Raw genomic sequence first — 12,718 nt, 5'->3', positions numbered from 1 at the left:
ATAAATATTTATTTAAATTAGTATACGGAGCAATTATTTAGTCAGAGTTCTTATTCAACTTCTGCACGTAGTTTATTTCAATGGATGAATTCTTGACATCATTTTAATAAGGAGGTAAGTTTTTATTGATTGCGATAATCGAATAGTTAATAATTTTGAGTAGAAGAAATTACTCTTTTCTCATTTTATTATTTATTTCACTAATTAATGGTACTTTTAGAATTAAAGTTTGAACACACATATTTTGATTCATATCAAAAAGTACATGCTAAAATTATATTTGTATTTTCTTTTTATACAGGTACATGAAGATACAAAGAGTGACTCAACAACTGAAGATTTTAGACAACGAAACAAGGATAAATAAAAAAACTACCTTTTTTTTTTTTTTTTTTAAATAATTGTTCTCATACCTCCTTATGTTTGACTGATTTCACTTTATTTACTTATTGGGTTTGTATTCAAATGTTATTTTCTAATAATTGTAAATGTAATTAGTGTACGGTTTTGTATGAATTTTCGATATTACATTGCTCTTTCATATTTTTATGATATTTTCAGTTAGATAGGCTACATACTTTTAGAAATTTAAATAGTCATGCAATTGACGACAAATAATTTAATTACAGATTTAAATACTACTATTAAAAAGCATTACATAAATTATAAAAAAATAAAAATCATATTTTGGTCATAAAAATATTTTCTTTAGGTGGAAAATTAAATCATAAGTACATTTTTATTTGTCACCAACTGATAATATTTAGTGACGAAAATAATTTATATCAAATTGACCTTCATATTTATAGCATGACTATATGTTTAACTACAAATTAATTCGTCACTGATACTACATATTTTATACCAAAAAAGATTTCAACCACAAAATTATTATCTTTTAGTGACATAATCTTATTCTTTTAACTTCAAATAATGCATAACTTTAAAGACAATTAACATCGTCACTAATTAAATTTATAATTAGTGACAATTTAGCTTTGTCAGCATTGAACACACTTTCAGTGACGATATTATACTTTGAGCTACAAAATATTTAGGTTTTTAAGAAAAATAATTTCGTCATAAATACTACGCATTTGGAGATGAATTTTCTTTTTGTAGTTAATATAACAATTTTAGCGACGAAATACTAAATTGTCTATGTATGCTTTTAGCGACCCACGTTTAGAGACGAAAGATTGACGAAATATTTTTCGTCATATAAACTTTTTTATGACGAAATATGATTTTTCTGTGATAAAACAATTCGTCACTAATAATCAAATTTCTTGTAGTTACTTCCGAAGTAGTAAATCTGAAATTTATTAAAGCAAAAAGCATATGTCATGGTAAACTTGGAGTTTGCTATTATAAAAGCTCATAAACTTTTACCGTTGCTTATTCTCATGACAAGTTAGTTGGACCAACTAATGCTGGGGTTGGATTCCGTAAATTCAAAAAAGTATTAAAGGTGAATAAAGGGCCCGTTCATCTATCATGTGATATATATTAAGATGCATCAATATAAGATAATCACATGTACATTTATTATCAACCTGTAGTTTGACATTCATATAATTGCTTGCTTAGTAAAATTGAGTTAAGAAAATAATTTTCAGATTGTGTAATCAAGACAATTCATCTTGATAATGTTGGCTTGACATTGAATGTCTTTGATAAATAACTGAACTATTGCTAATGAGAATAAAACTTCACGTGTTGGTCTAAAATAGGATATATTACATACTATAACACTTATATGCATTAGACAAATAGATTATGATTATTTCTTTCCTCTTAATTAGTTCAAGGTCATGAACCAAATATTCCATCTAATTTTTTTTGATGTGCGGTATAAGATTAATGAATATACCATGATGCACAAAGATGGATTCTCTAAAGTAAATTGAGATGCATGTTACTTTTCCTAACAAGAGGGGGAGATAATAAACAACTAAGTAATATGTTGTGAATTATCATTAGATCCTCATTAAAAGATAATTCAAATTCAAATACTAGAAGCATTTGCTGACGTAATATTAATCTCATATTTAGCTGTAAATGCTCCAAATTCAATATCTTCGAAGGACAAAAACTACTGCATGCATGACACATGATAGATCAATAAGTTCTAAATACAATAATTCTTGAAAAAGAAAATAAAGCAAATAATCATAATAAGAAGACAATGTGTTTTTGAAGAGTCTACGACATAACACTTCATGAAACCTTATGAGAGGTTCAGATACCTGAAAATGAAGTGATGAGATCTCAAAATGTTATGTTACATTGTGAATCGATACAAAATAATATATTGTTGACAATATCTTTGATACAGTATTAGCGCAATATTTAAAAGATTACGAGGATCTAAATTCTATATTTATTTAAGCATGTTGGTGTAGAAATATTTAACAAGTGACATAAATGATGCATCTTGTTAAGTATAAAACTTATTTGATTAGCAGTCCAGACACTTAAAGATGTCACACATAAAATACTAAATATTGTTATTTGACAAAATTTGTATGAAAACTTTTCAGGATTCAAAATATTTAACGCATATAAAAGTTTCTAAAAACCTTATCTATAATTCTTATATTGAGTAAATTTATAACTTGAAAATTATTGAAACTCTTGGAGAGTTTTCAAAAGCAATAGATTATTTGCTGGAATGAGAAATATACCTAATTAGATTAGTTATATATCTTAGTGCAATTGATGTACTAATGTATCTTGTAAATACTACAAAAGCCGATATAATCTTTCGATCAATTTATTAGCAGTTACAGTTTTGCTTTTACTAGGAGACGTTGGAATGAGAACAAACATATGGACTTATTTTATTCTAAAGCTTGTAGTACCGATCTTGTTGATTATGCTGCTGTTGGGTACTTATCTGACCCATATAAAACTTGGTCTCAAATAAGCTATATGTTCATGTATGAGGGTGCTACCATATCTTGGAGATATACAAAGCAGTCTATTGTAGCCACTTTATCGAACCATGCTGAGATAACAACTATTCATGAATCAAGTCGAGGGTGTGTGTGGTTGAGGTCCATGATACATCTCATTCGTGAAAAATATGATTTGAAATATGACGAAGACCTATGATTTTTTATGAGGATAATGCAACATGCACAACACAACTTAAAGAAGGATTCAAGGAGATAGAACAAAAAACATTTCACCAAAAAATTTCTATACATACAAGCTACAAAAGAATGGTGATATTAACGTGCAACCGATTTGTTCAAGTAACAATGTGACTGATTTATTCATCAAGTCTCCTCCAATTGCAACTCTCAAGAAAATGGTGCACAAGATCAGAGTGCAAAGGTTCAATGATGTTCTCATTAGGTGGAGTTAATACGCGCTACACTCTTTTTTCCTTACGAGGTTTTGTCCAACTAAATTTTCTTGTAAGGTTCTTAATGAGGCAACCTATATGCGTATTGTTAGAGATGTGTACTCTTTTTCCTTCACTAGATTTTTTTCACTGGCTTTTTCTAGTAAAGTTTTAATGATTCACATTATCTATCAATTAGATATTCAAAGGAGAGTGTTATAAATGTATTACCATATATAGTGAATGTCTACTTTATCATATATAGTGAATATCTACTTCACCATATATAGTGAATATCTATTTATGGATAAGTTAGAAATCTCAAGGTTAATTTTTCTCTAAAAGATTTTCCTTCATTGTGATTCACCTCTCAAGAGAAATAATAACCACTCTCCTCTTGCTTCTTCTTTCCTGCTTTATATTTCATAATAAATTCAATTTTGTCTAGATTTTGGACAAGAAAAAACAAATCTATATATAATGTTCTTTGTGACCTAGAAAGTTTAAAAGTTTTCCCATAATACTTGTCCACCCAAAATTGAAAGAGTTTTCCCTAGACCACACAACTAAGTCAAACTTTCTTGCTCGTAATTCGAGAGGTATTTTTTGAATTAAATTTCAACAAATTTATATATTTTAGCATAAACTTATGTATTGCTTATTATTCATGTAAGTAATAAATTTCTAAAATAATTTTACCGTATTTTCTGGGTTGGATCATTACTACAACTACCAAACTTTCCACGTTACTTGTTACTTAAACGTAAAATTGGGCGGCACCCATACAAACCCTACAAGATTAAGTGAATCTAAAAGTAATTATTCAACACATTATAGTGTGTGTGAATATTTATAGGTTTTCGAACTTGCTAGGAATGTCATACGAGAGCCACTTGCACATAAAAATATTCAGCAGCCCTGCAATTTGACATAACTTCACGTGCTAGTATATCTTTTTGCTAAAAATAAAAACTTACAAAGCAAACAAAAAGCATTGAGAGTCTACTCTACTGTCATACGTTGACCAAAGCTTTCTGAAGTCAACAAAGTCTTCATTAAAATAAAGTTATTATTCAATTGAAGACAAGTCATCTTACGAGTGCTTTGAATAGTTCCAATATTTTTTCTTTTAATAATTCAGTTTTACTAAGATTTTATTTAGTTCGTTTTCGTCTTTCTCCTACCTTATATGTTGGTTATAGTAGCAAATATCCCTATATATAATCTTTACTCTTGTGCTGTTCATTTTACTCCAAGCATTACACGAATTATTTCTCTGTCTCCTCTCGTCTATAGTCTAAAACTATTTCTTTATTGATCTCTCATCACTTTTTGAAAAGTTTAATTTTTTTTCATTCAATAGCCTTTCTCCTACACAAAAGAGGAAGCTTTCTTTATCTTAACGTATAACAAACCCTTATTTAACTTTCTATTACATTCATATTATGCATCTAACCATGTTTTCCCTTTCGTCTATGCAATCTAACAATATTCAAACTCAATCATCTTCATCCCTACTTATCAACCACCACCACCAACATAATGGTTTTCATCATTTGACTCATGTTTCAATTCGACCGTCACCTCGAATTCACCACCGCCTACTCTTCTCTCCCCGTGCCCAAATTGTCAACTTAACTACCACCAGCAACAATAACTATGTCTCAATTCCAAGTCTGGATGATAATCTTAGCAAACTTCACAAATCTTCAAGATCATCGAGTCTCTCGAATATCGAAGAAAGTACATCATCACATCCCCTCTCAAGTTCCAACAAGCTCAAAATAGCTATTATAGGGTTTGGCAACTTTGGACAATTCATTGCCAAGGCCTTCATTAAACAAGGCCATATTGTACTAGCACATTCTCGTACTGATTATTCTCTCATGGCACAATCCCTTAATGTCAACTTCTTCAAAGATCCCAATGATATATGTGAGCAACATCCCGACATCATCTTACTATGCACATCCATTAATTCCCTCGAACGTGTCATTTGTTCTCTTCCCATCCAAAAGCTTAAGCGTAACACACTTTTCGTAGACGTACTATCAGTCAAAGAATTTCCAAAAAATATTTTCCTTCAATCACTACCTCAAGAATTTGACATTTTGTGTACTCATCCTATGTTCGGTCCAACAAGTGGTAAAGACAATTGGAAGGGACTACCATTTATGTTTGACAAAGTTAGAATTGGCCAAAAAGAGTCAAGGATTAATAGGGTCAACAATTTCATTAACATTTTTGAGAAAGAAGGTTGTAGGATGGTAGAAATGAGTTGTTGTGAACATGACAAATATGCTGCTGGCTCACAATTTATTACACATACCATAGGTAGATTATTACAAAAACTCGGACCAGAGACAACTCCTATAAACACAAAAGGTTATGAAAAATTGTTGAATTTGATGGAGAATACAACTGCTGATAGCTTTGATTTGTATTGTGGTTTGTTTATGTACAACAATAATTCTATGGAGGTCTTAGAGAAATTGGATGCTGCATTGGATAGTTTGAAAAGGGAATTATTTGGAAAAGTTCTTGAGAAGTTAGAGAAGAAGGTGGAAAAGGAAAGTAGGCTTGCTTTACCTACTCCCTTGGCTAAGAATATTGAAAAGTTGCAAGTTGAGAGGAAGGAGGAGGCTCTTTCTTGATCCTAAGTGAAATTCAAGTTGGTCATTTTTTAATATGTTTAACAACCCAGTGGTTGATTTGTTTAATAAGAGGTTCATATTATTAAAAATTCTTACGTTAAATTACTTGTCAATTTGTTAAATTACTTGTCAATTTACAAAATCAATTTTTCCTTAGATTATTTCTTTTTGAAAGTAGAAGTATTGTAAAGTTAAAAAAATGTTCCTCCTTTATTAATTTTGATTTTGATGGGTAAGGAACAAAAATATAGAGTAAAAAAAGTTTTTTTGGTGGTAAAAAAAAAAAAACAAACTCTTTTAACGTATTGTTCTTACGTATATATTTTTAAGGGGTGTATAAAAGAGAAAGCCGAGAAATAATATGAGACGAAAAGTGTACTTGTAATTTAAATATTATTTTTTCTGCATCTTATGTATGTTTAGAGGGTGTTTAAATACTGGTCATACTACTTATAAAATCTTAATTGATTTATTTAAGCATATAGTAAACATCAAAAGCATTTGTAAGTTGAATCATTATTGACCAAAATCAATCAAAAGTCATAAAACAGGGTCACTCATAACTTATGAGTGCATGATTTGTAGGAGCTTTTGATTTGTCTAATTCTTTTACAATCTTATTCCTAATATCTTTTATAACCTTCAAAATACTCTTTCTAAAACATAACTTTTAATTATATCTCAGTTCTATTTTTGTCATTTGTTCCCTTTTATATAAAAATATTTTAAAATTTATACTCTTATTTCAAAAAGAATGACCTATTAGCTTTTTTCGTTAGTTTAATAAAAAATGATTATTTTTTTGGCAATATTTTAATTTCAACGTGACATGTTTAAGACCACAAGGTTAAATGATATTTTGGTACGTTTGACATAACATAATTCAAGAACACAAAATTTAATTTTTTTGAACTTCACGTCAAGTCAAAACATGTCATTTATTTTGAAATAGAGAAAATATTTTATATAAATAGCTTTAAGGACATTTCCATTGTTAAAGGAGAGCTTATCAATAATTTTTTTTTATCAAACACATGTTGATTCTTATTATCAGTTTGAACATTTTATTTGAAAACACACAACTGCTTATTTAACCAGTTTCCTCACCTCAAAATGTTGTTCATGATACTTTCGAACTATTTTTGATCTGTTAGATGACTTGAAAGGTAAATTCGTCCCAAATTGTAATTTTGACTATTTTTGTAAAACAAAATTCGACTCACCAGGTTACATGGAGTGTTTGGTCATGAAAATTCTTTACTTTTTCTTTTATGGAGTTAATTTTGAAAGACATGTTTGATCATAAGGCTAGTGTGAGTGTGGGGTTGTAGCAAGCAGTCAGGAGAGATCTTGTGTAGTCGCGTTAGGGTATTCATAGAGGTCTTTGGTTTGTGAGTGTATGGTATTACTAGGTGGGTGTCCAATTTCCTATTTCTTAATTTTTTTTTCTTATTTCGTGCTGCCCTTATTTCTCGTTTTTCGTGTTTCTCCGATTTCTATTTTATTATTCCTTACTTCTTATTTCTGTTATGTCATCCATCCCCTTGTTTATTATTCTTTATCTTGAGCCGGGGGTCTATCGGAAACAACCTCTTTATTTCTTCGAAGGTAGCGGTATGGACTGCATACATCTTACCCTCCTCAGACCTACTTTGTGGGAATACACTGAGTTTGTTGTTGTTATTGTATGTTTGATCATAAAAATCTGGAAAATTCTATTTTCACTTTACTATTTTTTTTTTAAAAAATTTCACAAGTTCCACAAACAACAAAAATGTTGACTTTTTAAAAAGAAATTCAAAAGTTTCAATAACAACAACAAAATTATGTTTTCACCTTTTTTCAATCTAAATTACTCACAAAAAATTTAAAATAAAGCAACAACTTTAATTTATTTCATGATCAAATACAAAGACAAAAGCAAGTTGTTAGAATGGTAAACACTCTTCACTTTTAATATTGAGATTGGAAATTCGAGTCCCAAAATCGAAACACAACTCTTCAAATCTCATTTCTCATTTGAAAAAGAAAAAGTTAATTTTTCTGTTTGTTATAGTAAAACATGGCCAAATGTCTACTATTTTTGAGTGGCAAACACTGATACCGAACTGCCAAAAACATGTAAGCTGCTACTGATCAGAAGAAATTTTTTGTAACGACGAGCATTATTTCAAATAGCATTATTACTTCAAATGGCATTTGGTTTTTTAAATCACTTGGAATTAGTAAAAGAAAAAGGAGAATTGAAGTGGATAAGCATATACTGTCAAACATCCAGCACCTTTCATAATAGCTATACAGTCAAAATGTTACTCAACATCCAACAACCACTAAATTGCGTTGAATGCGTCTTTTTGTATAGTCAGTATATGTGGGCGCAGGCACGTTGATCAAAGTCATACAGCACCATTTCGTCGGAAATATTACTTGCTCCATTCACCTTTACTTTTGAAAAAATAGCCTAAATTCTTCATTCTTTACCTAAAATTTCAACTACACATTCAAATTTTAAAGGATCCTTTATCCCTCTGAACTTTTTAAAAATAAAATTATTTGCTCTCAAATACTGAGGTGACAAAGTAAGTGCATTTCACTTTCTTTGAAAGAGTGAACACGAAAATTTTATATTAAAATTTTATTTTAATATTTATTTAAATAAATATATATATAATTTTAACATTAAGTAAAATTAATTAATTATTTAATCTCAAAATTATTTTTCAAGACATAATATTGAACATCAATTAATAGAGGCAGCTTCGTAAAATAGTTATGTCTATCTTTATTTTCTTAATAGACATATCAAATCCAAATGCAACTAATAAGAATTAACAATAATATGTAAAACAATATGTCGAGTAAATATAAAGACAATGACAAATCAAGACTAAAAAACGTGGTAGCTTGGAGAGTACGTCAATATATATATCGATCTCCGCAATGTGGGGTGTAAAAGAAAAAGGAAAGATAAAGCAAGATTGAGTACGAAACACGTATACTTAGCAAGTACCGCTATAATCGACTCTAGTCCAAAGTGATGGCGAGAACCACCACCCCAACTATCCAAGATTCCCATCAATTTATCACTGGTAAATACATCACTTCATCTTAATAGGGTATTCCAATACAACAGTCATAGGAATATCAATATGCAGGTTAGGTAAAATAATTCAGGTGAGTCAACACTAGTCATTTTATGATCAACAAGTAATAAATTTCATTTATGATAGAGACTCGCTAACATAGTATATCAGCCTCAATAAATCATGTTTAATCAAATAATCTGGGATAACATAGTGAGAGTATATAATTGTGTGTATATCATGCTACCAATAGGTGTGACTTTACATGTCTCACTGATCAAGTTATAGTCATACCCAACACGTTTTAAATCAATGGAATCATATAATTTATGAAAGGAAGTTGTTTACAATAAATTAACACTCTGTACCCCTTTTTAGACTATTTTAGTTAATTTCTTTTTAAGTGGTCAACATATAAAAATGAGCTGCCAACTTAAAATAGAAATTCTGGATCTAGTGGAACTGACTAAATCACCATTCTATGACCGGATCATAAAATATTGATCAAAGTTAAATTATCCATCTTTAATGCCTCTAAGGACCTCAACTCACTCAAAATACTTCTAAATGCTTCGAGAACCTTGAAAACTTTTCGCAACTCATAAATGATATAAAGAAACATTAGGAAAGAATAAAATGGTTAAAATATAAAAAAATTTAAAAATCAATATGAGGGTTGTTACATTGACTACCTAAATTTCCACCTTATTAGTGTAGGTTTGATTCAGTAATGACCCTTTCTATCGTTGGAGGTGATTCAATTATGCAAAAATTTGATCAAGTTTTTTCTCTAATTGAAAGTTACATTTTTTAGGCTATACTAGTTTTGAATGAAATCTAAGTGAGGATAGTCTAGAAAATTTCGAGAATAGATTGTAAATGTAATAAAGTTTAGATTGATTTAATGTTAGCAAGGGCGATAAGAAACTCGTAGGACTTTTCAAAAGTGAATTTAGATGAGTATAACTCCTAATATCAAACTTGACACAGAAATGTTAGCTTGAAATGTCATGGTATGGGGGTTAGTTGTGAAAAAAAGCAACACTGAGAGCTTTTTTGAGTTTATGTCTTACCACATCCATTATAGCGGGTGGCAGGCCACTATGGGGTTGTCGATATTGTGGAGAAATACCCACTATAACAGGAGTCAAATATGATCAATTCCGCTATAGCAGACGGATTCTGCTAAAGTGATGCCGCTATAGCGAGATTGGATCGCTACAACGGGATAAATCGCTTATATGCAAAATTTTCTCAAAAATAATTTATTATTTCTAAATTTGTTTTAGGGAGGGATTAAGCGATTTGGGGTGATTTTCATCTATTTTTCATCGAAATTCTTTGTATAGGTCAGTTATTTATATACATTAACTATTTTTCGATTCCTTTACCTCAAATCACTAGTTTATAGGTCTTGGGGAGGGTTTGACTTGACCTAATTGAGTTTTCTGGTGCAAGCGGGTAAATTAGGTGTAAAACCTTTGATCTAATTAAGGATTTATTAGTTATTATTGCACGACTATACGTTTAATGTAATCATGAAATTGGTAGTTTCAAGTTGAATTTATGGTGAGAGGGTCCTAGAAGGGGGGGAGGGGGTTGATCATGAAAGTGGCCTTGGAGTTCAGGATTAGATTGTAATCCTCGACATTATAGGTCATTTGATTGATTATGTGTCATATTCTTATTTTTAGACCACAGCCAAATAGAAATTGCACAAAAAAGAAAGACTTAAGTTTAATAGAGTAGCAAACTTGGATTGAGATAGTGATAGTTTTACTGTAGCTTAAACCCAATATGTATTATGTGTGCATGATAACTATTTCTTAGTATTACTTGTAAAATGTATGTTCAAGGAAAATGAATAACTATTTGATATCCTAAGGGTCAATTGCATACAATGAACTTATATAAAAGCTTGTTGGTTATTACAAGTGTTGTTTCTATTGTCATTATGGTTGTAATTTCTGTGATATCCGTCATTATTGTGGAATGCACTAATATTCACACATCTTCACGAGATTGATTGGTAAAAGGTTTGTCAGACACTTTATTTCTGAAATTTGATACATGGACAAAAGCTCGTTCCCTGCAGGTCATGACAAGTGGGTGCATACATAAGATCTTTAGTATGTATGTACAAGGTATATGTGAGTGTGATGGTTCTTTGAGTGAGTGTAATGAACCTTCAAATTGTGTTATAGACTTATTTTATTTTAACTCTCTTCGTAGTTTTTAGATATAATTTATTACTTACGAGGATGGATAGTACCAATTTTTGAGGTGTTCGAAAGTGATTTAAATTGTTGGGTTCTTGAGTTTAATAAATTAAGTCTGATCATGGTCAATTTTTGATCAAGACGAACTTGGATTAGTGTTTTAATAATTTCAATAGGTCCGAAATATGTTTTTTAGTTAATTTACATATTTGATTTATTTTCATGAGATTTCGAACAAATTTTGAGGATTTATTACAAATTTGAGTATTTAAATAATTAATTTAATTAGTGAATTAATGGGTCATAACCATAACTTTATTTACTTATGTGTCCAATAAAAGAATAAATTTTAAGGAAAAAAGATTTACCATATTTATTATTAATAAGAAGAGAAAATTTGAAAAGTGGGGAACAAAAGTTACAACTAGGGCTTTCTCACATGAGAGGATAGAAAAAAAATGAAAAGACGCTTCAGGTTAGCAAAATACTCTACCTCTAGTAATTTTATTAATATAGTTCTGATAAGCTAGAATTTAACAAGTTGTATACTTAATTATTTTTAACATAATGATTATAATAATGACTGGCCAATGATTATTACTCTTAATTGTTTTGACCTAATCATTGGCCAATAATTACTACTTACAAATTTTATTTTGTCCTTATTAAATATTATGAGAAAAGTGACGCGGTGGTGAATTGGAGTCGATAGATTTGTTAACAGGAAATAGTTTAGCATATTATGCCATTATTGACAGTAGTGGTGTGTAGCGCAAATTTGGACTTATATATATTTTTACTTTCTCTTTCTCTAATTATTGGAATTGCATCATAGCAGTAGTGATGCTACGATCATACTGAGATAGAAGATGTATTTGATGTAGAAAGTTAAGCGTTAGTTCTACATTTGAAATGCACTGAAATAGAAATTGTATTTGGCTTTCGAGTTCAAAATAAATATGGTAATATGGGTGTTATTAGAACCATAATCTTATGTAGGTAATATTATGGAGGTTATGTATTTGGAATAGATTTTGACCACTCAAAAGCTCTACGTAAGGGCAAGTTTGTTGATTGAAGCTTGACTTCGGTTTAAGGTAAGTTGAGACTTTCTTAGATTCTTTTTCGAAGTGCTTATGTGTTAGTTAAGTGTAATAGGAGTTATAGGGAATGGGGGTCCTGTATAGGTAAAGTGAGGAGCATCTATTCAGTTATCGGTGTTATTTGAGGGGTTAAATAAGTTATTTATACGTTTTGATCTGTTTTTCCAATTTGCTAGCACGATGGTTAGATTTGATATGGTATATGAATTGTTTTGGGATTAGAGTTACACGTTTGCACATCATGCATTGTATTTGGTATGGGATCAGAGTGCATGTCTGCACATCATACATTGTATTTTGTATGGGG

At 30.0% G+C, this 12,718-nt stretch overlaps 1 protein-coding gene across 1 annotated transcript; it reads left to right on the top strand.

Annotated features, from left to right (window-relative positions):
- Positions 1 to 4,511: 4,511 nt before the first annotated feature.
- Positions 4,512 to 6,162, top strand: LOC107842110 (arogenate dehydrogenase 2, chloroplastic). The gene has a single exon (XM_016685889.2). It carries the CDS (start codon positions 4,798 to 4,800, stop codon positions 6,004 to 6,006), a length of 1,209 nt encoding a protein of 402 aa, XP_016541375.1. The 5' UTR covers positions 4,512 to 4,797; the 3' UTR covers positions 6,007 to 6,162.
- Positions 6,163 to 12,718: the final 6,556 nt, after the last annotated feature.

This window comes from Capsicum annuum, chromosome 9 (assembly GCF_002878395.1).
Source record: "Capsicum annuum cultivar UCD-10X-F1 chromosome 9, UCD10Xv1.1, whole genome shotgun sequence".
NCBI lineage: Eukaryota > Viridiplantae > Streptophyta > Magnoliopsida > Solanales > Solanaceae > Capsicum > Capsicum annuum.
This window is presented reverse-complemented; position numbering and strand designations above follow the sequence as displayed.